Source organism: Megascapheus bottae, chromosome 5 (assembly GCF_031878675.1).
Source record: "Megascapheus bottae isolate mThoBot1 chromosome 5, mThoBot2.hap1, whole genome shotgun sequence".
Lineage (NCBI taxonomy): Eukaryota > Metazoa > Chordata > Mammalia > Rodentia > Geomyidae > Megascapheus > Megascapheus bottae.
In genome coordinates, this window is record NC_143513.1 from 1890881 (window position 1) to 1914761 (window position 23881).

The 23881-nt window shown below is 50.6% G+C and overlaps 1 protein-coding gene across 1 annotated transcript in view; it reads left to right on the forward strand.

Annotated features, from left to right (window-relative positions):
• The first annotated feature begins 763 nt into the window (after positions 1–763).
• Positions 764–23881, forward strand: part of Adcy1 (adenylate cyclase 1) — a 98497-nt gene continuing 75379 nt past the window's right edge. The window contains exons 1-2 of the mRNA XM_090332527.1: positions 764–1402; positions 13719–13868. Of these exons, the coding sequence (XP_090188653.1) occupies positions 764–1402; positions 13719–13868 (789 nt within the window). The remainder of the gene's footprint in view (positions 1403–13718; positions 13869–23881) is intronic.

The window sequence follows — 23881 nt, forward strand, 5'->3', positions numbered from 1 at the left end:
CCCATCCTCATGCCTCACACCTTCAACCCAGGACCTTCTCTGGACTCCCCGGGCTTCCTCTGGGACCTCGCGGCAGCACCCCCGTATGTGGTTTACAGGAGCCCGGGGAGGCCTGGGCACGCAGGAGGCCCCCAGGTGCCTGCTGGGGGGTCGGAGCCCCACGCCGCAGCCACTGCCTCCCTCGACCGCCCAGGTCTCAGGGCGCTGGCCGGCTCCTTTCCAATGACCTGGTTTAGTGTGGGGAGGGGCGCACATTTGTCGGGACGCTGTCTCGATCCCCCGGGAATCTCAGCTTTTTTTGGTTGTTTTTTTAACATCTCAGAGGACACCACGGGGTGTCCCACTGCGCCCTGCTGGGGAAACTGAGACTCGGGGAAGGGGGAGAAGGAGAAGCCAAGGTCACGCGGCCGCTGGCTCCGGGAAAAGGGGGGACGCGGCTTAGGGCGCGTGGGGCCGTGCGCACCCCCGGAGCGCGGTGCCCGGGGACCCCCGCGGCTCCCCAGGGCTGGGCCGGCTGCCGCAGCGCGGGCGCCGCCGGGGATCGCGGCCCGGGGTGCGGGCGAGCGGGCGCTAGTGCGCAGGCGCGGCGGGCGGGAGGGGGCGAGGCGCGCTCGGGGCGCGCGCGCTGGGCAGCCGGTGCCCCAACTCCGCCCGCCCCGCGCCCCGGCGCCTCGCCGCCCGCCCCGGCGCCGCCGCCCGCGCCCCGGCGCCCCGGGCCGGCGAGGGGCGCGCCCGTGGGCCGCGGCCGCTGCATGGCGCTGAGATGGCGGGGGCGCCGCGCGGCCGAGGCGGCGGCGGAGGCGGCGCGGGCGAGCCCGGGGGTGCCGAGCGGGCGGCCGGGCCGGGCGGCCGGCGTGGGTTCGGGGCGTGCGGCGAGGAGTTCGCGTGCCCCGAGCTGGAGGCGCTGTTCCGCGGCTACACGCTGCGGCTGGAGCAGGCGGCCACGCTGAAGGCGCTGGCGGTGCTCAGCCTGCTGGCCGGCGCGCTGGCGCTGGCCGAGCTCCTGGGCGCGCCGGGGCCCGCGCCCGGCCTGGGCCGGGGCTCGCACCCGGTGCACTGCGTGCTGTTCCTGGCGCTGCTGGTGGTCACCAACGTGCGCTCCCTGCGGGCGTCCCAGCTGCAGCAGGTCGGCCAGCTGGCGCTGCTGTTCAGCCTCACCTTCGCGCTGCTCTGCTGCCCCTTCGCGCTGGGCGGCCCCGCCGGGGGCTCGGCCGGGGCGGCGGCGGGCTCGGCCGCCGCGGAGCAGGGCGTGTGGCAGCTGCTCCTGGTCACCTTCGTGTCCTATGCCTTGCTGCCCGTGCGCAGCCTGCTGGCCGTCGGCTTCGGGCTCGTGGTGGCCGCCTCGCACTTGCTGGTCACCGCCACCCTGGTCCCCGCCAAGCGCCCGCGCCTCTGGAGGACGGTGAGTGCCGCCCCGCGCCCCGCGGTGTGGGCCCGCGGGATTGCGAGTGGGGAAACTGAGGCCCCGGGCTTGGCGGCGGGGCGGGGGGAGGGGGTTGTTCTTCAAGGTCACTCGGCCGGCTGGGGACGGCGTCCCGTCGGGTCCCTGGGCTCAGGGCTTCCTTCCGAGATCCAGCGAGCGTGCGGGACGGGTGCGGGACGGGGCGTGGGGGGACTGGCCAAGGTCAGGCGGGCGGGGTGGGGGCAGAGCCCCCGGATCCCCCGCTCTTCCACCGTCTCCGTCCCCGCAGCAGGAAGACCGAGGGTCCGGGGGCTCCCAGACGCCGTCTGGGCCGGCGAAGCTCGCGGTCCCGGGCTCCTCTCCCGGTCCCCGGGAGCGCGTCCGGGGCGGGCTGCCCAGACCCCGGGACCCTGGCGGGGCGGGGGGTCCCCCAGGCTCCCTAGCCACATCCTCGTGGACCGGACAGACACCCTGCGGAGTTGGTCAAGGTCACGCACGGTCCGGTCCCTGCCGCCTCCGCCGCGCTCAACTCTGCCGCCGCCTTCCCCATTTGGCGGGCGAGGTGGTTGGTGGCCAGGACAGGGATGGGGGACATATGCCTTGGGCGGACTCCTCCTAGACCCCAGAGGCGCCCATTCGTGTCAGGCCACCCCCACTGGGTGGGAGGCAGACCGGCCCCGAGGCTCCCCGACTTCCCGAGCTTCCCTGTCCATCCCTGCCCGGTGGGCAGGCGGGGGTGGGGGCGTTAATTGTGGCTCCAGCTGCAGTTACAGGGGGTGTGGGGAGCGGAGATCGGGAAGAGTAGCTGGTGTGTGTGTGTGTGTGTGTGTGTGTGTGTGTGTGTGTGGCGTTGGTGAGACAGACACCTGTGCTTGAGGGACCAGCACCCAGTATCCAGAAGCAGCACTTCCCTGAACTAGAGGTCGCTCAGCCCCAGCGCAGGGGCGGAGGGAAAGAGGGAGCAGTGTGTTTTCCCCAGGGAAGAAGGGCCTGGGCTGAGGGCTGGAGGCAGGCAGAGAAGAGGGGTGCAGAGCTGGAGGGTTGCAAGGGGTGGAGTGCTGGGACTCTGGGCTGCAGGGGGTCTGGCTTCCCACTTCCCAGGAAAACCACCCATCTGTGCGTTCTAGCCCGGGCCTCACGCTGGCCCCATAGCCAGACCTGTATCTCCAAGACCCCCTTCTACCCTAACCAGAGGCATGGCAGATGCCCCAGGGGCTTCTGAGTAGGAATGGGAGTGGAAGACCCAGGGATCTCGCCCTGCTGTGTGTTCCTCCATTCACACCATGGAGTCAGCAGGTGCCGTCAACAGCCTTATTATTGTCTTCTTTTTAAATAAAGAATTTCCCTGTGAAATCTCTAGGCATTCCTTTTAAAGCAAAGATTTTTAAAAAGAGGGCGGAGGGGGGATGTCTTCCAAAGTGAATCTGCCCTCCCTCTGAGAGAAGAGGAGCCTCTGTTGCTCTGGGTAGGGGGAGGGAGCTCATCCCGGAAGCAGGATTCTTGGGGAGCAGACACTTGAGTTTCCCTTTGGACTTGCTTCCTGGGTATTGTGAACCATTCCCCCCCCCCACCTTTCAGGGATGCTGTGAGGGTGAAGTTCTGAGTGGGGCCCATATTAGAAATCTTCTGCCATTTTTAAATCATCCTGTCCTCTTTAGAATGTGCATATTTAAGTCGATACAGTTGGTGGTGACATTGAGAGAAGAAAGGGGATCCATGCAGAGAAATCTATAGTCAAGTGTGTGTGGGAAGGCGCTAGGGGATCCCCAGTGGATCCTGTCTTGTCATCACCAAATTCCAGTCATCTGTGAAAGCCCATCCTTAGTGAGCTCTGCAGCGTGGTGTTTGAGATGGGGAAGCAGGTGGCTCACACGTTAGGAAGTGTTAGTTTTCAGCTGTTGCTCCCTTTTTTTTTTTTTTTTTTCCACAGACCTTGTCATCTTTACAGCACAGTCACCTGCTGATGGCGCTGTCTCCTCAGCTCCGATTTCTAGGCAGACAGCCAGGCAGGCCTAGGGCGTGTGCCCCAAAGAGTTTGCAAGATAGACCCGATGGTGGAGGAAATTGCATGCTGCCTCGGGGTCTCAGGTCCCCCTAGGACCGTCCACTGAAGCACCAGGATGGCTCTGGAGTCGGGACCTCACTCTACCTCCCATCCCTTGCGTTGTCCACACACATCCTTTCACTTAGGTTGCCCATCCATGTAAAGGAAATAGATTGCATCTTGTACAGCGGCCTTCACTGTGGGCAGGAAGACAGGAATCATGATGACACAGGTGTCTGTGTGCCTCTGTCCCTGCCTGCCACCAAAGCTCTCAGCTGAGGGTTAGCAGGCCAGGGCTGAGCTTTCTGGGTTGGCAGGTGGCTTCAGGGTTGGAGCTGGGTAGTCCCTTGCTGACTTAGATGAGAATGGGTTGTTGAGGAGGTGGGGTCCTCATCCCCTCAAGTAGATTTGTGACGTAGGGGAGGCTGATCTCTGTGCCTCAGTTTCCCCTACTGCCAATGGGAATAGTTGTTGATTCCATGGTTTCATAGGGTAGATGTGTCCTTCAGTACCATGAAGAGATCATGTCTGGTAGTCATTCCTTGATCCACCTGTAATGCCCTGCCCGGTAAGATGTCATCTCTTACAATCAGTCTCTGAAGTCGGTCATATGCTAGTCGGTGGCTGACTTGGCAGGCCTGAAGTTTTGGAGGGAGGTACTGGTTGAGGCACTTGTTGGCAGATTCCACACAGGCCCCTTCCCCCCAACCAGGCAGAGGTCTGATAGGCCTCTGCCTGTTCTTTACCAACTGTAATAATGCCTGGCCTGCCAGCGGGGTGCTGGGACATGGAGGTACAGCCCGGGATGCTTATCTCTGCAGCGGCACCAAGAAGCTCCCGAAGCTGCAGCAGTAGGGCTGGTGGGATCTGGAGCCTCCAGGCTGCACGGCGCTCCTCCCTGAGGACGTGAGTCATGTCTGCCCACCCTCCTTCTGCTCACACATGCATGCACGTGTGCCTGCAGTAAACACACTCACCCGTGTCTGTACACACAGGCACACATGCGATCCCGTTCTCACACACACTCAAATGCACACACCCACTCACACATAATCACATTTACATTTCACACGCACATACCTACACGTGTGCTCAGTCATCACATACACATTTAGAAACACTCACGTACTAGCAACCTTTGAGGTATACATTTACACCAATGCACTTGTGCACACTCATTTTCACACATGTGTCTGATTATACACAAATATATACACACTCACCCACTCTTGCTCTCATACTCCCTCATGCACACATACACACACCTGCATACTTGTACACTCATGTTCACTCATACACCACATTTTTATCTGCAAGCATTTTTAGGGGTAGACATGTTACCTTCCTGTTTGAGGGCACTGTGGCCCTGAGGACAGCCTGTGCTGAGGCTCAGAGGGGCTGGGCAGAGACCCTGGCTGATACCTATCTCCTGTACCTCTAATTCCATCACCTGGGGCGACTCCAGGGTCTGGACTGTGGAGTCAGGAATCCAGGCTCAGACTTTTCCAGGACTAGGGAGAGTGATGTGTCCTGTGGGACTTGAGGGCCAAGGGGATAGTGACCAGAGGCCAGGACCTCAGAGGCTTTGGTGGGGAAGCTAGTGAGTCCCCCATCACTTAATCCAGGACAAATCATCCCCCCAAGGGTTCAACAGCAGTGGCCATTTCCATGGTGTGAAGCCCCATTTTGTCCACTGTCCTCTTCTTGGTTCTTTTTAGCCCTTTGTCTCCCAGTGTGTCTTTTCAGCCAGGCCTGGGGCATGCTGTGTGTTTTTGTGCTAAAGCACACCTTGCCCTTCCCTGTGGGCCACACAGAAAGGCAGACCCAGGAAGAGAGTAGGAGTCCACCCCAGAGCCTGAGGTTTGCTCTGGGCCGAAGGCAGCTGAGCCCCCGCGATCCATGTCCTGGGACTGGAGGGAGGCAGGGCCTGCTCTGATCTCGCAGCTAAGTGTTGGCTGTGTCTGAAGCTGGGGCCGAGAAAAAAAGCTCAGAACCAGGGACAGCCATGCTGTCTGTCTCTCAGGGCTTGGGTGTGACTGTGTAGGGCTCTGCTTTGGTACTCAGGGTGGCACCCCTGTGCGGGCATTTACATGCCTGTGCGACCTATGTGTACATGCCTGAGCATGACCATGCAGTGTGACTATGTCCCCAGGCATGTGTGTGTATATGTGCAGATGTGTGTCAAACAGCTAGTAACACTCAGAAGACCCCAGGAGCAGGTGTGCAGGCTGCCACACAGTGTGACGGTCTCCTGATGAGTTCCAGCCTCTGAGCCCTGCAGAGGAGGAAGCCCATGCGGGCAGCACATTCGGAATCTGAACAAACAGCCTGTTTTCATTCTAGAAATGCAGAGCAGCCATTTTATTTAGTTATTCATCAGTCAGCATACAGTGTTTCCTCCTCTGAAGGAGACTTTCCAGCCTTTACAAGTGACATCGGCTCGAGACAGTGTCTGCATGGTCTGCTTGGCTGGCCTGGCTTCCCAGTGCACTTTCCTTAGTAGTATAGGTCATGCTGTCATGCTTTGTGTTGGGTATGTCCCACCCACTGCCTTGTCCCACTTCCTGGAAGCACCAGTGCTTCCCATAGATGGGACATTGCTGCTCATGCAGTAACATGTGAGCTCCAGACTCCACATGCGCATAGGAATGTGAGTGGTGTGCCTGGGACAAGGCTGGTTCACAGAGGGGCCATGCCTGGGTTGGACCATCTGGCCATTTCCCACTGTTTGGTCTTGTTGTCCCTCGACAGCCCACTGAGGTGCTGGTGAGTGATCTTGAGCTCAGAGCACTCTCTTGGAAGGTTCAGAGGACAGCATGCTCTTTGTTGAATCTCTGGGCAGGGGGTGTGGAGCCATGTAAGAAGCTTCTTCAATAGGAATTGTCCCCAGGGTGCTCAGCCACCTGGGGCCTCGAAACTGTCTTCTGATTTCCTGCCCACTGTTGCTGTGTCAGTCACTGCGTGTGTCTTCTCTGGCCCTGTCCCTATCCCTGGGAGACATGTTGTGTGTGATTGAGGATCAGAGGCCCTGGCTTGCATAGCAATGGGTGGAGCATTGCTCAGAAGCAGGGAGTTCTCCCACCAAGGAATCCCCTGGGAATGGAGGTGTGAGGAATTACTCGGGAAACCCTGAAGGTCATGGTTCCCTTGGTCCCTGGAGAATCCCATTCTTAGCCTGGCAACTGCAGCTTCCCAAGTTGGAAACCTGATGACAGAATTCTTTCTTTTGTGCTGGTTCTGAGGCTTGAACTTTGTGCCTGGGTGTTGTCCTTTGCTGCTGCTGCTGCTGCTGCTGCTGCTGCTGCTGCTGCTGCTGCTTCTTCTTCTTCTTCTTCTTCTTCTTCTTCTTCTTCTTCTTCTTCTTCTTCTTCTTCTTCTTCTTCTCCTCCTCCTCCTCCTCCTCCTCCTACTCCTCCTCCCCCTTCCCCCTCCTCCTCCTTCCCCCTCCTCCCCCTCTTCCTCTCCACCTTCCTCTTCTTCCTCTTGTCCTTCTCAAGGTTAGTGCTTCGCCATGTGAGCCACAATACCACTTCCAGCTTTTCTGAGTAATTTATTGGCGATAAGAGTCTCATAGACTTTCCTGCCTGGACTGGCTTTGAACTGTGATCCTCAGATCTCAGCCTCCTGAGTAGCTAGGATAACAGGCATGAACCCCAGTGGTGTCTGGCTCAAAGTTCTGTTTTTCAACTTGTCTTACTTTTATTATGAAAAGTTCTACCATTGCAAAGTGGAGGGAGGATGGGAAGAGAGAGAGACAGAGAGAGAGAGACAGAGAGACAGACAGAGACAGAGACAGAGAGAGACAGAGACACAAGAGAGACAGAGACAGACAGAGAGACAAAGAGAGGCACAGTGATTCTTGAAGAACCCATCAGCAGCTCCAATAATCATCAACATTCTGCTGGCCCTCTTTCAAATGATGCTAATTCTAAAACACTTATTAATTCAAAAACAGAGAGCTAGCAAGCAATTACGTTAATTTAGAAACACAGTTGTAGGTGATGTTGAAAAAAATAAAAGCAGTGGTGGTTGGAAAAGAGTGACATTACAATCACCTCCAGCCATGGAAGAACAACCAGGGGCAGGATTGCGGCCCCTGTGGCTGGGAGTGTGGGAAGAGGGGCAGGAGCTGAGCCCACGGACCACACACACTTGGGCTCTGCAAGGCCAATGCCATCCCTTCATTTGCCACGAGAATAGACTGGGTGCTGCCCTGGGAGCAGAGCGCAGGGTCTTTGCTGTGCTGCTGGTGGCTGAGGTGCTGTCAGCTAATGCGAGAGAGAACGTCTGGAGTGACATCTGTCCCTGTCCACAGCACAGGAGAGAACATGGGAGTAGCCATTTAGTCGTATTGATGGGGCGAGCCATTTCTCCAGGAACAGTGGGACATCTGGGCTTCTCAAGACCAAGTACAAGGCTCCATCCAGTGGTTCCTGATGTCTAATGATTGCCTTGGGGCTATTGGGTTTTCAGCACAAAGATCCTGGAGGTGCAGTCCCATCATGACCTGTCACATCCATGTGTTAATACAGCGGGTCATTGGGGAACGGCCATGGTTTTGGCTATTATCATCCTCCATTTCCATTCTCTGCTCTTTGGGAGGAGGGGCGGGGTGCAGCTTCTCAAGGGCCCAACAGACAGGGGTGTGCTGGAGTGCTCCCCAGGTTTGCCCGCTTGTTTGTTACTCTTGTGCTAGTGTTTCATTCCGCCATTGATTTCCATCTGTATGGGCTTGTGCACATAAAGTTTACACTTTAGTTGTAATACAACACCACTTTCTTTCCTTGCTTGGATTGTTCTAATCTGACCACTCAGATTCTTTTCAAATCTGCCTCCTGTGTCCTCTGATATATTGTATCATTCTGCGTGTGTGTGTGTCTGTTGATCGGTGTATGTATGTATGTATGTGTGTATGTATGTATGTATGTATGTATCTATCTATCTATCTATCTATCTATCTATCTATCTATCTATCTATCTATCTATGTGTATGGTCTCTTATGACCCCTTTTTTTTACTTTGTAGCACTACAAAATGCTCCAGATATATGTTGAACATTCTCTGCTCAGCCTGAGAACCTGTTTAGAGATCCCCTCATCCTTTCCCTGAAGATTTGCACTGGAGACCACATCTGGTTGTAGGGAGTACTTCTTGCTTCTGGGCACCTTTATTTCTGTCTGCAGACAGAGTGACAAAATGTATTTGTAGAGGCTGGACATAGGGGAGTATTTCCATCATCCCAGCTACTTGGGGCAGTGATAGTAGGATCATGGCTTCAGGAAAAATCTAGAACTTGCTTGAACTGAAATGAACAAACTAAAAGCAAAGGGGCTGAGGTTGAAAAGTCAAGTGGTAGAGTACTTGCCTAGCATGCATGAGTTCAGTCCCTACTACTAAAAAGAAAAAGAAAATATATATACATGTACATTTCTAGAAATCTCTGTGTATATTCTCATCTGTGTCTAAAGTTAAACCTACATTTATTCTGCTGTCACTTGTGACCCTTTTGAGCATCCCAGCCTCTTCCCTCACCAACCTGGGACCCCCTCCTGCCGCACAGACCTGCCTCCAGGAATGTTTTGAGCCTAGGACACAAGTATAGAGTAGGGGTTGGAGGCATGGCTCAGGTAGTAGAGTGCCAGGCATTGAGGGAAAGCATCAGATATGAGTTGAAGTCCTGATTTTGGGTAAAAATGAAAAAAAAAAGCATATAGTTGCATTCTGTTGCCTTCACTTTAAGACATGCTACATGCAGATTTGCTGAGCTCTGGCTCCCTGGAAAGGTTTGTCCTGACAAACATCAAGACTTCCGAGCTCATTCTGTAGTCGGCTACTCTGCAGCCCCAGGTCCTGCTGCAGAGAAGACAAACATGATGTTCTTAACCCTCACAACGAAATTTCTGCATCTGTCCTCTGTTAGGCAGGAACTCTGGCTCAGGAGGTGTGGGGTCTTCAGGAGGTGTGGGCATGGCTCAGGTGGGTTCTGGAGCCTCTGCTGAGGAACATGCAGGCAACACCCTACTTGGGAAGACCTGCCTTCTCTTTTGCTCTCCGTGTGTCTGTTCACAGGCTGCTCCAGTGGCATACATAGCTACAGCGTTCAGGAAGCAGTGCTGGAACCCTCTGGGTGGAATTGTCAGGAATGTCTATGGCCTCAGCATGGTCTCTGTGTCTAGAGCGTCCTGGTGAAGAACCTTCATGTAGTTATGCTGGGGCCTCCCTGACCACAACACCCATCTAGGGATAAGTGTGGTACATGGTGAAACAGACCCAGACCTAGGCTTCCCAAGAGGACGGGAGTGAAGGAGGGAAAGGGGTGGGTTAGGTGGAGAGTGTGGTGTGAAGAGACGACACAGGGCAACCAGTCTGACCAGCAGCCTGGACCTGCTGTACTCACAAGTGTGCTGGAACAGGCCCAGGAGAGACAGGGAAAATGGGAGCCAGTCTCCTTGCCTCTTCCTTTGAGTTCTGCAGGCTGCAGGCCTGACCCCCCGAGTTGCCTCCCTGTTATGACAGCAGGAAATGAGCCACATTACCAGTTTCTTGCACTTGCATTTCTGGTCATGAGTTTGGAGAATTTTATGGGGAGCAGCCCTGGGCAGGAAGAAGTTGGCTTCCAGGGCTGGTGAGCAAGTCTTAGACAGGGGAGAGGCACTTGATGATGCCATCCGCTCTTACTGATGTGTCCCTTCCCCCTTCCCATATGACCTCTTAGTGGGTTTTCCTTCTGGGAGGTGGGCTCGGCTGGCTCAGAGGGGCCTGGCTGTTTGACCCAAGGAGGTTTTTCCCCTTGAGGGGCTCACAGGCAATCAGCGTCCACATCCTGAGGGCAGTTCCCATCCCATCCTGAGGAAGGTAGAGACAGAGCTCATAGAAATGGAGAGATGAGCTTCTTGCCTTGGTGGCCGGAGCTCACGGCACCTCTGTTGTGTGGAGATGCCCCTATAATTCACCACCCTCACGTTCAAGCGCTCTGCTGCACAGGGAATGGCCACCGGACTGGAAGCTAACTTGACAATGAGTGGACCAGCTTTTGACTCCCTTTCAGAAGCCCTAATCTGAGCCCACTGTGTTCCGGGAAGAACATAGGAGAAAGGAAGCTACAATGTGGGCAAATCTCCAAAGGGTTTGTTGTTCTGAGCTGTGGATTTTATTATAAGGGTTGGGGTCTGCCTGCTGTTTACTTCCTTCTGCAGATCTCTCAGCTCAGCCGATGGCCTGGCTCCCTGTTCTACCCTTGGTTCTTTTCAGACCCTCGTGGTGTTGGATCGCCAGCCACATCACCCATCAATGCCATGTGCCTCCACACCGTGTGATGTCCTGAGATAGGCTGCTACCCTTCATGCGTGCCCACTTTGGATCCCAGCATATGCCATAGTATTCCCAACATCCTGTCCTTGTGCTGGGATCCAGACACGTGGCCCACAGCCTCAGGCCCTCGGGTACCACTTCTGTGTTTGGGACCTGACACCCTGTGCCTTTGGGTGTTTGGTTGGACAGTGCAGCTTTTGCTGACAGCCATGTGTTGCAGTGAGTTGTTCCCATAGTCACGATATATCCCTGTCTCTGTGGGTGTGTAAGTTGCAGTAGCTGGATTGTGTCTCAGTGAGTTAGCCATGTCATAGGGAGGTGCTCATATCACAATTAGATCTGAGGTTCGTAGTGATATCTTTAGACCGAGTGTTGTAGTCTGATCCTGGTAGATAACAGATCACAGCAAGATGTTCAAACCACAGTGTGATGATGTTCAAGTCCGGATGAAATGTTCAGGCTGCTTTGAAATGATCTTGTCTAAGGTAGATGTTCAGGTCACAGTGCTGCATTCTGTTCATAGGAGCAGTTGGGGCCCACAGAGGTGCTTCTTTGTAGGATAGCAGGTACAGTGAGGAGTCCAGGATGCCATGAGATGTTCAGACTGTGTGGAAGGGATCACAGAGAAACATTCGTGTCACCTTGAGATGTTCTTCACATCACAGAGAGGTAATAAAGTCACAGTGAAATGTTCAAACCATTGTGACGCGTTCTCATCTCAGAGAGATGTTCAATTCATGGTGACATGTTCAGGACGCAAAGGGCTTGGATCACAGTGAGATGTTCTTGTCACAGCAGGGTATTAAGTTAGAGTAGGTTCTTCTTGTCAAATAAGATGTTCAGGTCACAGTAGATTATTAAGTTAGAGTGCATTGTTCTTTCTTGTCAAGTAAGACGTTCAGGTCACATATGCTTATCACAGTGGGGTACAAGGCTAAGGAGGATGTTCAGGACATGTCTGTTTAGGTCATAGTGAGGCGGTCAGGTCAAGGTCACAGTGAGGTGTTCAGGTCACAGGTGGCAGTGAAGTGGTCAGGTCAAGGTCACAGTGAGGTGTTCAGGTCACAGGTTGCAGTGAGGTGCTTAGGTCACAGTGTGGCATTCATGTCAAAAGGACAGGTCATTTCACAGTGACATTCTGATCAAGATGTGTTCACAGTGAGATTCTGAAGCCACAATAAGTATTAGGTCGTAGCGAGAACTCAGCTCATGGTGCAATATTCAGGTCGCAGCAGATATTTAGGCCATAGATGTTCAGGTGACAGTGAGAGGTTCAGCTCAGAATGATGTGGGGGTCCAGGGAGATGTTCAGGTCGTGGAGGATATTGTTAGGTTATGGGGAGAAGCTCAGGTTATGCTGAGATGTTTAGGTCACACATGGCTGAGGTGACAGTGGGAGTTTAGGTCATACTGAGATGTTTCAGTTATAATGAATTGTTTAGGTCACATAGCAAGACCTTGAGATCACAGTGACATGTTTGAGGTATGGTGAGATTTTTCAGGCAATACAGAGAGATATGCATCACAGTGGTGAGTTCAAGTCACAGTGAGATAGTCCTGTTCAGGTCCAGTGACAAGCTGATCACTTCAGGATTTGAGGTCAGAATAGAGCGTCAGGTCACAGGGAGAAGGCCAGGACCCAGTGAGGCTCTCGGGTCCTGGTGAGATGTTGAAGTCTCGTGATGTGACCTGAGCACAGTGTCATCTTCAGCTTGCTGGGAGATCAGAGACAGTTGAGAGGTTCCCACTACAGTGGGAACCACAACTGTCCACGAATAGCTGTAGATGTGCAAGTCATAATGAGGTTATTAGGTCACATTGAGTTCAGGTCACAATTATTTTATCACAGTGAGTACAGGTCTCAGAGAGACCCTCAGATCACAATGAATGTTCAGTCCACAGTGATGTATTTAGGTCACAGTCCCTGTTAGGTCACGATGGTGTTCAGTAAGGTCATAGTGAGTGTTGGGCTGTGGTGGGTGTTAGGTGGTGGTGAGTGTTTGGTCGTGGTAAGTGATAGGCCATGGTGAAGACCTGTTCTGTGCCTCAAAGGAATATTCTCAGTCTTGTTGGGTGGTTGCTGTAGTTCTCAGTCATCATGAGTGCTGTAATCCTGGGATTCTGTTTTCACCACAGTCTGCATCCCCTTTTGTCTCCCCCAGAGTTGGCCATTGCAATGTCCCTCTCAGGGTGGCCACCACAGAGAAGCAGGCCTCGAGGCACCATGTTTCTTCTTGCCAGGGTGTTCTTCATGCTCAAACGAACATGCTGGGTCCCATTGCTTTTGTCTTACCTCTCCAGAATCTTTGTCAGTCTTTCACGTCATTTAGAGACAGTGACTCTTCACAGTGATTCTACACATATCCATGTGCTTGGGTAAAAGTTACAGAAAGTTGGGGCTGCGATAACAGAAACACAGTTCCCCCTGTGATGGTGGTGGGAAGTAGAAGATCTAGGTGTGGCTGGCTTTCCCTTGGGCCTCTCTGGGACTGGAGCCACCATCTTCTCTCTGAAGCCTCATGTGGTGTTTCTGTGTCTTTGTCCTAATCTTCTCTTCTCATCGTGGATACCAGGAAGCTTGGATAAGAGCTTACCTTTATGCCTCAGTCACCTTTTTATCTCAAAATAGAATCAAGTTCTGAACTCCTGGGGGCTAGGGTTTTAACAGAACAATTTAGAAAGTGACAACAATCAGACTTGGAATTCTTGCTGGATGTGGATTCAGGTCCTGCTTTGCTATGTGCACCTGCCTGGGCAAACACAGTTGCTTGCTATCCCCATGTCATCCCAAGGCTCCTTCTCTGTGGGTCTGGGTGAGTTCACAAAGACCCCTGGGGTTGTGGTGGTTTCCGAGCTGGCTGTGGGGTTGGTGGGGAGCCTTGCGTGCTCGCTAGATGGACTGAGCTCTGCTGTTCCTGCCCCATCCGGGCTCCACCCAGCTTGTCTGTTCTCTCCTCCTAGCTCGGTGCCAATGCCTTGCTCTTCGTTGGTGTGAACATGTACGGCGTCTTTGTGCGGATCCTGACCGAGCGCTCACAGAGGAAAGCCTTCTTGCAAGCTAGGAATTGCATTGAGGACCGTCTGCGATTGGAAGATGAAAACGAGAAGCAGGTCAGTGGCAGCAGAGTGAACTGGCCCTTGGTGTTCTCTCTCTCTCTCTCTCTCTCTCTCTCTCTCTCTCTCTCTCTCTCTCTCTCTCTCTCTGCCATTGAACTTGGGATTGTGGGAAGAGCCCACCTTTGTCTTCTCCAAGTCTCAGTGTACCCTGTGGTGATAAGGGTTATAATTCCTGGGACTCCGTGTTATTTGGGGTTGTGGAGTAAATAGCCTTGGGAAGATGAGGCAGGTGTTGGCTACTCCCGGATGAATGTAATTGTGCAGCTAATGGACCTGCTGGCCAGAGAATGGAGGGAGCAGGGGTTGAGTCAGGCACTGTCCTTGGCCTGGGCCCAGCAAGTTTGACCCCAGAGCATGCTGGTCTTTCTGAGGCACCAGGAGTTGTAGGGCTGTAGGGCAGTGTTAGTGGTCACAGTGGCAGCTGTGACCAAGGACCAAGGACTTTTTGTTTCTTTTTTTTTTTTTACCAGTCCTTGGGCTTGAACTCAGTGCCTGAGCACTGTCCTTGGGCTTTCTCAAGGCTAGAGCTCCCACAGCTTTTTCTGTATATGTGGTACTGAGGAATTGAACCCGGGTCTTCATGCATGTTAGGCAAGCATTCTACCAGTAGGTCAAACTCCCAGCACCATGAACTTTTTTTTTTTCTAGTTCTGGGCTTGAGCTCAGGGCCTGAGCACTGTCCTTGGACTTTCTCAAGGCTAGAGCTCTACCACTTGAGCCTCGGCACCATTTCCTGGCTTTTTTCTATGTTTGTGGTACTGAGGAATTGAACCCCGGTCTTTGTGCATGCAAGGCAAGCACTCTACCACTAGGCCAAACTCCCTGCCCCATGACCCTTCTTTGTAAATTGTTATTGTGAAGGTGATGTATAGGGGGTTACCGTTTCAGGTCATTTAGTTTTGGACAGTCACCTCTTCCTTGATTCTTTCCCGGGTTTTCCCTCACACCCATTGCCTGTAAGTTGTATAATTCATTTTCAACATAGTGTCTACTAAGTACCATGGCTACATTTATTCATCTGTGCCCCTCTTACCCCACAAAGATGGATAAATGAAGAACTAAGACAAAAAGAAAAAAAAGTGTTTCCATTTCCTTGAATTCATTTCAACAAGTATTATTTTATAGGCTCCGGTCCTCCTTTGGTCTCACTGTGTGTGACTGTCTAGAGTCCTGTATAATGTCCCTGTCAATTTTAGAACTAGATTCTGCATAAGAGAGAAAATGTGCTGTTGGTCTCTCTGAGGTTGGCTTACCTCACTAAACATGATTTGCTCTAGGTCCATCCATTTCCTTAAAATGGCATAATATTATTTTTTCTCATGGCTGTGTAAAATATGTATAGGTACCACACTTGGGGGGTTCACTCATCTATCGTAGGGCCTCTGGGCTATGTCTATTGTGAATAGTGCAGCAATGAACATGGATGTGCACGTGTCTTTACGGTAGCCTGCCTTGTGATGTTCTGAGAAGATGCTCTAGAGCCAAGCACCTTTAGTGAGGCTCCTCTGTGGCCTGCAAACAGTGTGGCACTCCATTCTAAAGACAAATAGGGCTTAGGAAAGGCCATACTTGGGCTCTACCTGTCCCCTGTGGCTTATCATCTCTGGGTTCTTGTCTGCTTTCTGGGCCCTTCCCATCAGATGGGTCATGGCAACGTGACCCCAGAGCCTCAGGACAAGGTCTGGTGCATCATGGGTCCCACCACTGGGAGGGTCTAGACTTTTCTCCTAGCTCAGGGCTCTCCGGTTCTGTGTGCCAGCTGCTAACTATGATCTTAGGCATTTGGTAATGGAGGCTGTAGGGCAGACAGGTTGTCTTTCTCAACTGAATTCTACTTTTGTTATTAATAGAGGATATGTATGGCTGGGCATGTAATCCAAGCTACTTGGGAGGTAAAGACAAGAGAATTATGAGTTCAAGTCATCAGGACACGGTCTTAAAAACAGAGGGGATAGTCAGGCACGGTGGCTCACCCCTGTAATCCTAACTACTCAGGAGGCTGAGAACTGAGGATCGCAGTTCAAAGCCAACCCCGGGCACAAAAGTCCATGACACTCTCATCTCTAGTTAATCTCTAGAAAACTGGAAGCGGGTCTGTGGCTCAAGGGTAGGGTGGTAACCTTGAGCTGAAGAGCTCAGGGACAACGCCCAGACTCAGAGTTCAAGCCCCATGACTGACAAAAAACCCAAAAAACAAAAATCAAACAAGCAAACAAACAAACAAAAAAACCCAGAAGGGACATAGCAATTTATGTGTTAGAGCACTTACCTAGCATATGTGAGGTTCTAGGTTCAGCCACTCAGTACCTTACAAAAAGATTATTATACTGATTGTACACTTAAAAACACACATTTGTTATTGTGTATGGACATTATAACAAAACCCAGTACTTACTGTAAAAGGAAGGAACAGTGGAGGAGTAACTATATATGTCAATGTCTGTCTGGGATCCAGATCACATGGAGTTGATGAGGGCGAGTGTGAGGATGGGCTGTGGGGGTTTATCTGTATAAGGTATGTGGAGGTACATGTGTGCGGGTGTGCACATTTGTTTCATGTCTGGGCACATGCAGAGGTCTGCATGTCTCTGTCACTTTGCATGTGTGTGCCTGAACATGTCTGTGTGGATGTGTGGACATTTATGTACATATGTGTTTGTATAGTATGTGTGTATGAGTGTATGTGTGTGTGTGCATGTGTAAATCCTGCCTCTTCCAAGTCTGTGTCCAAAGATTTCTTCCTATTCTAAGAAGTTGTTCAGCTGGGTTTGGTTTTGTTTTTGGAGGGGTATTTTCCCTACACTCAAACTAGCCTTGGACTCGTGCTCTCCCTGCACGTTGACAGTATAGATGCGAGACGAATATCCAGCTTTATCTTAGATGTATAGTAGCTGCATGGGTTCATCGCTCCGTGCTCTCTTCAGTTTTATCCCATTGGTTTGCATGTCTCTTTCCTGTCAGTACTATCCTGCTGCTTTTGTTGTTGTTGTTATTCTTGTTTTTGTTTTGCCATGACTCTAGTATAATTTGGAGTGAAGGTAGGTGTTAAGTTACATCCAGCATTGCCTGGTTTTGCTCAGGATTGCTTTGGCTATTTGGGGTCTTTTGTTCTTCCATAGTAATTTTTATGACTTATGTTCTATTTTTATGAAGAATGTTATTGGAATTTTGATGAGGATTAGGTTGAATCTGTAGATCCTTCAATAGGGTGTCCATTGTTAAACTATTAATTTTGGCGATCCCTTTATATCTTCTCATGTCCTTAATTTCTTTCTTCATTGTTTTGTAGCTTTCATTGTAGAAGCACTTTATCTTTTTGGCTGGGTTTATTATTAGGTGATATTTTCTTTTCAGTTTGTTGTGAATGGGGTTGTTTTCCTGATTTCTTTCTCAGCATGCTGTTGGCATATAGCATAGATACTGAGTCTTCTGTATTAAGTTTGTATCCTGCTGCTTTGCTGAAAATGTTTCTCAGATCTAAGAGTTTTCTGATAGAGTCTCTAGGGTCATATCATCTACAAATAGGGACAAATTATTTTTTTTTCTATTTGTATCCCTTTTACTTCTTCCTCTTTAAAGACTGGCTGATATTTAAATGCCACTTTTTTGAAAAAGTTTTCTCTTGATACACATTTATTTTCACCTAGACTAGACAGTGTGAATATAATATGAATATATCACTTCTCACAGATTTCCTTGAGTGTTTTCCTAGAGGCTTTGTTCCTTTACTTCTAGCGGTCACAGTTTACTTCTATAGCACTCATTCTTTGAGTGGCCAGTATGCATAGCATCAGTAGTACTGGAAAAACAATCAGAAATGCAGATTATCAAGATCAAGAAGAGCGGCTGGGTGTTTAGCCTAGTGGTAGAGGGCTTGCCTAGCATGCACGAAGACCTGCGTTCGATTCCATAGTACCACTCACATAGAAAAAAGCCAGAAGTGATTCTGTGGCTCAGGTGGTAGAGCTCTAGCCTTGAGAAAGCTCAAGGTCCAAGGCCTAGGACTGGCAAAAAAAAAAAAGAAGAGGAAGTTCTGGTGAGCTGCCCAGTAGTGTCAGGAGGTGATTTCTTTTCTGCCTCGTTTCCCCCTTTGTTTTGTTCTTTTCTTCCTCTGTTCCTCTCCCTATCTCTGGGTCTCTTTCTATCATTTTATATTTTTCTATTTCTATTACACTCTCTGACTCCCTTTGGATCCCTCTGTCATTATGTCTGCATTTCTGTGTCTGTGTCTCCTTGTCTGTTGGTTTCTCTGAATCTTTGTCTCTGTCCATGTCTGTGTCTATCTTCCCCTCATGTCTTATCACTTGCTGTCTCTCTCTATCTCTTTGTCTTTCTCTGTGTCTAACTCTGTCTCTCCCTGTCTCTGTCCCTTCATCGCCTCTCTGTCTCTTTCTTTTCTGTCAGTGTCTTGCTGTATGTGTTTCTGTGCGTCAGGTAATGGCGTCTCATGCTTTCCTGCTTTTCCCTTGCCTCTTCTCCTTCCAGGTATAGTAGCCCTTCCCTGTTCCCTGTCCACATTTCTTTGGAAAGCACGAGGTCATCCCTTTTCCTGTGATGCTGTCACTATTGGGGTGCTTTGTGCACAGCTCCCTCTAATAACAGAGATGATACCAAAGCAGCGTGTATATTTTGATATGCAACTACTGAGGACATGCCCTTTTTTTTTGCCAGTCCTGGGCCTTGAACTTAGGGCCTGGGCACTTTAGGGCCTGGGCACTGTCTTTGGGTTTTCTCAAGGCTAGAGCACTACCACTTGAGCCACAGGACCACTTCTGGCTTCTTTCTATGTATGTGGTACTGAGGAATCGAACCCGGGTCTTCATGCATGCTAGGCAAGCACTCTACCACTAGGCCAAACTCCTGGCCCAGGACATGCCTTCTGTAAGTTCCTAAGTCTATCCTGAGGTCTTTACAGTTCCTCTTTGTCTGTATTATTCTGAGTGTGGGGTTTGTATCTTGGTATATCTGTGCCTGACTGGTCCTTCCTGCTGTGGGCCATTGTAATACAGAGCACAGTCTCCTCTGGGTGGTAGAAGGAAGGGACCATCAGGGCCCATCTCACCCTAGGAGGAGGGGTGCCTATCCCCTGTGAGGTTCTGCTCTAGGGTCTCAGGGGCTTTACTTCTGTCAGGGGTTTTCAGAAAGAAGAGAAAGCATCTATCTCTCCCTGTCTGCCTGGTCTTTCCCTTTCTGCCTTTCTCTCACTTTACCTTCTGATATCCTGAGAGGTGATGCCATTTTGGAATATATCAGAGCTGTGATCACCTTGAGTGTTGTTCTGCAGCAATTCTATGAAAAGGGGGCAATTGACCCCTCTTGAGCTTTCCCTGTAGAATCAGTCCAGCCATGTTGGGGTTTTACCCTGCTTCTACCAAAGTAGAAAGTGGTCAGGCTACACATGGTAAGATAAAGTAACAACTCTGATTTAAAGAACGAATGTAGCCTAGTGATAGAATGCTTGCCTAGCATGCATGAAGCCCTTGGTTTGATTCCTCAGTACCACATACACAGGAAAAGCTGGAAGTGGTGCTGTGGATCAAGTTGTAGAGTGCTAGACTTGAGCAAAAGAAGCTCAGGGACAGTGCCCAGGCCCTGAGTTCAAGTCCCAGGACTGGGGGAAAAAGGAATAGCTTATTCTGAGTTAGGTATGAGTAACTGAGTTACCTCGCATCACATGTTCTACCAGGTCCAACTTTTATAACCACGGTACATAAAAGGAAGTTATAAATTAAGAACACAGTTGAGAAATAACAGTGATGGCAGCCGTATTGTGTAGGCAGGTTCATGCATAGTGGAAAAATCTCTGAGTTTTTGAATATTGTCTTACAGCATCCTTAGCTTTAGATTTGATGGAGGTAAGAGGTGTGGTAAGATTAACCACGTATTCTGGGAGATTTACCAAATATCATAAAAATGTTGCATCAGGTACAAAGGTTAAAGTATGGGGGTACTGGTACCCAGCTACCAATGGCTCATGACTGTAATCCTACCTACTCAGGAGGTTAAGATCTGAGGATCACAGTTCAAAGCCAGCTGAGGCCAAGAAGTCCGTGAGATTCTGATCTCCAGTGGACTACCAAAAAGCCACAGTGGTAAACTGTTGGCTTTGAGCAAAAGAAACTCCAGGACAAGCATGCAGGCCCAGAGTGTAAGCCCCAAGACAGGCACACAAAAAGTAAGAGGCGATTTTTTAAAATAGTATTTTATTTTGTCAGGATAATGTATAGAAGGATTACAGTTACTTTTGTCAGGTAATGGGTACATTACTTCTCGAACCTTGATACCCCTTCTCATGTTTTTGTCCCCTTTTCCATCTTCCCACTCACGAAGTGTTGATTTTTCTTTTTCTTTTTCTTTTTTTTTTTTGCCAGTCCTGGGTTTGAGCTCAGGGCCTGAGCACTGCCCTTGGACTTTCTCAAGGCTAGAGCTCTACCACTTGAGCCTCAGCACCACTTCCGGCTTTTTTCTATGTATGTGGTACCGAGGAATCGAACCCGGGTCTTCATGCATGCTAGGCAAGCACTTTAACCACTAGGCCAAACTCCCGGCCCCCGTAAGTAAACTGACTGTCAGTCTGCAAAAACTCAGCTCTCTAGTCATGATATTCTACTAGCCAGGCTTAGATGGTCTGTGAGATCTTTACCAGAGAAGAGGCTTCTTCAGAGAAGTTCAGCTGCCATGTGTTTCAGAGGAATGTTTGAATACCTCTCCTTGTCCTTCTTGGACACTTTTTGAGGTACCCTACCACACAGGAGACTCCGGGGAAGAGTCTGGGAAGGCTGGGGGTGAGATGGGAATTCTGTGTTTTACTGTACCATCTTGTATACTTCTAGAAGGTCCTGTGCTGGGGTGTGGGGAGTTACATGAATGATAAGTATATCAAAAGGCAATTATTTTGGGAAGGGGTAGGATGTGCTAAAATGACCCCTCCTCTCAACAAAATAAAGGAGAAGGTTTTAGGAAGGTTTAGGAAGGGTGGAATAGATGGTCCAGGGAGATGAATGTTCTTCTTGTCCTTGCTGTTGAATTGCTAAATCTCCTTAAAATCGAGAATTAGCCGGTCCTAGTGGCTCATGCCTGCAACCCAAGTTTTTTAGGAGGTTGAAATCAGAGGATGGAAGTTGGAAACCTGTCCAGGCAGAAAAGTCTATGAGACTGTTATCTCCAGTCAATAAGAAAAAAACCAAACCAGAAGTGGAGGTGTAACTCAAGTGGTAGAGTACCAGCCAAGTGAATGTGAGGCCTGAAGTTCAAGCTCCAGTACGGATTCTACCACCCTACCCTATCCCCACATTCTCTTCCCAACCCATTCATCTGAAAAGTGACCAGGCCTCTATCTCATTGCTAAGAGTGTAAGGACTTTATTCTGTGTGATGAATCCGAGAACTAGGACTCAGCTATTTTAAATAAATGGAAACAGAGCAGAAGAGGCAGAGTCCTGGCCAAGCCCAGCATCTGGGAAAGGAGTGAGCTATAGCTGCTTTGTGTCACATCCCTCCTAAGCTCAGAAAGGCTCGCTCAGAAGTGTGCATTTATAGAAAGTGAACTAAAAGTGCTCCGAAGGACAGGGAGGCATCTTTCTGTTTCAGGACAGAAACATCAAAAGTGGATTCTTTGAAATAGAAAGGCCCCAGAGAGACCCATGGAGAAGAAAGCAAGCCTACCCCAGGAGAGGTGTGAGCGGGGAAAAGGAGCTGGCTGCAGACAAAGCAACCCAAAATAGATAGTAGGGAGATGCTAAGAATAATTTTGCCCCCACATGTATGAAATGGACAAATTCTTTGACAAATGTCAGCTATTAAAGATGTTGCTCAAAGATAAAGAAACCTGGAAAATTCTATAACCATGAACCATACTGACTCGGCAGTGTATCTTCTTTTGTTCTGCTTTACATTATTTTGTTTATTTCAGCTCATTTGTTTATTGGGATGCTAGGGACTGAGCCAGGATCTCATGTGCCAGGCCAGTGGTCTGTCACTGAGCCACATCTCAGTACCCGACTCAGTAGAATTCAAGTTTACACTGAAGGGGCAGCAGGCCCAGAAGGTTTTGCAGGTGAGTTCTACAGAGATGTTATTGGAGATGTGTACTCCGAGGCCCATGATGCCTTGCTCAGCTCACAGGGCTGAGTCTGGACACCTAGGTTTAACAGGAGATCAAGTAGGCTCATGGCCAGTTTCTCAGTCTATACACAGCTCTTTAGTGGCTTCCCTGGTCCTGTGCTTCTGGGGCTTGAGTGGAGTGTGTGTGTGTGTGTGTGTGTGAGTGTGTGTGTGTGAGTGTGTGGTGTGTATATGTTGGGGGGGTGGTTCACCGTCCCCTTGTTGCTATTAAGGTGCCAGGCTCTCCCAGACGTGTTGATGTGCTTCCACTGGGGTCACCTGAGCCCTTGGTGGATTGCCCCACAGAAGGCAGAGCCCAGTAAGAATGAAACAGGCCCCCGTTGCTCCTGAGCATTCTGGGCTCCCATTGGCCTCTCCCCAACATTTGGTCAGATACCAGGCAAGGAAGATGGCTGTGATTTTGGAGCAGCCCCCGCCCAGCCCTCTTCCTGCCTGGTGGTCATTAGGGGTGTTGTGGATTCCTTCCTCAGTCAGGGTGTCTCTCAGCTGTCTCCACACGGGGGTTCCCAGAACTGTGGGGCTCTCATCCCTCCAGCGGCCCCACAGTGCTCCAGGATCACCTGAGCAGCACTGTTGATGCCTCTCAGGCTTCCTAGTTTGCCTAGGAGAAGCCATGGGATAGGATGTTATGTGTGGTGGCTGCTTTGACACTGATGGGAAGATATGGAGCCCGCTTTCTGGGCAGGTGGATTTGCACCATCTCTCGGGGAGCTACAGGAGGTGCATGGGAACCATCTCATGTTCCTCATGTGTCTTAAGTGCAGTCCCTGGACTTTGTTCTCCAGATGTTCAAGGGGCGTTCAAGGTCAAACTCAGGAGTGATTAGCACCAAGACATAGAACTCCTGCAGCTGGGGAGAAGGGGTCATGATGCCAACCAGGACACAGTGCCCATTAGGACATGCTGCCATGCTGGCACCCCAGGCAGCCTGGGATCCAGAGATGCAGCCTGTGAATCCAGTGTCCACACACGACTTGCAGAGGATCAGGCAACTAGGTCCAACCACAGTGCTGTGAGGTAACTTGCGCAGGGATGTGTTGCTGTAGACACTGCCCAGGTGAGGACGTGGCTAGCATACCTGCAGGAAGCAACTGCTGTTTTCACTAGGCTTACTAGAAGAGCCCCAGGGTTAGACTGGGCTGGGCAGACATGGAGGGCTGGCCCTGCCTCGGGGAGGAAGACTGAGCCAAAGAGCTTCTGAGCCTTTTCAGGGTGAGTTGACCTCCGGAACAGCATGCAGCACTGGGCTCTGGGATCCATTCTTTTTCTGTTATTGGTCGGTGATGAGTCTTGAACTCTAGCCCTGGGTGCTGTCCCTGAGCTCTTCAGCTCAAGGCTACTGCCCTACCCTTGAGCCACAGTATCACTTTTGGTTTTCCAGAGGTTAATTGGAGATAAGAGTTTCAGACTTTAGTGCCCTGGGCTGGCTTTGAACCGCAGTCCTCAGATCTCAGCCTCCTGAGTAGCTAGGATTACGAGTATGCACCACCACGCACAGCTCTGGCATCTGTTCTTTTTTTTCCCATATATTTTTATTGTAATTAATAGAAGGGTTACATTATATTCACCAGATAGAAGGTGCATTACTTCACAAACATTGATACCCTTTCTCATGTCTTGGTCCCCATTTCCCTCCCCCCACCTCCACATCCCTCATATTGTTTTCCTCCCTTCCCAATCGTATTTCAAATAACCATATATACAATATATCAGATAACAAGGTAAAATACTGTAACAATATGAGATAACCAAGGGACAGCAAAAGAGATGAGAGATAACATAGTACATTAAGGACAACAATCATTCATTATTTGGCTTTTGTTTCTATAGCGTCATACTATATGGCCTTACGTATCTAGGTTTTGCTCTATGGTAAATCTCTGC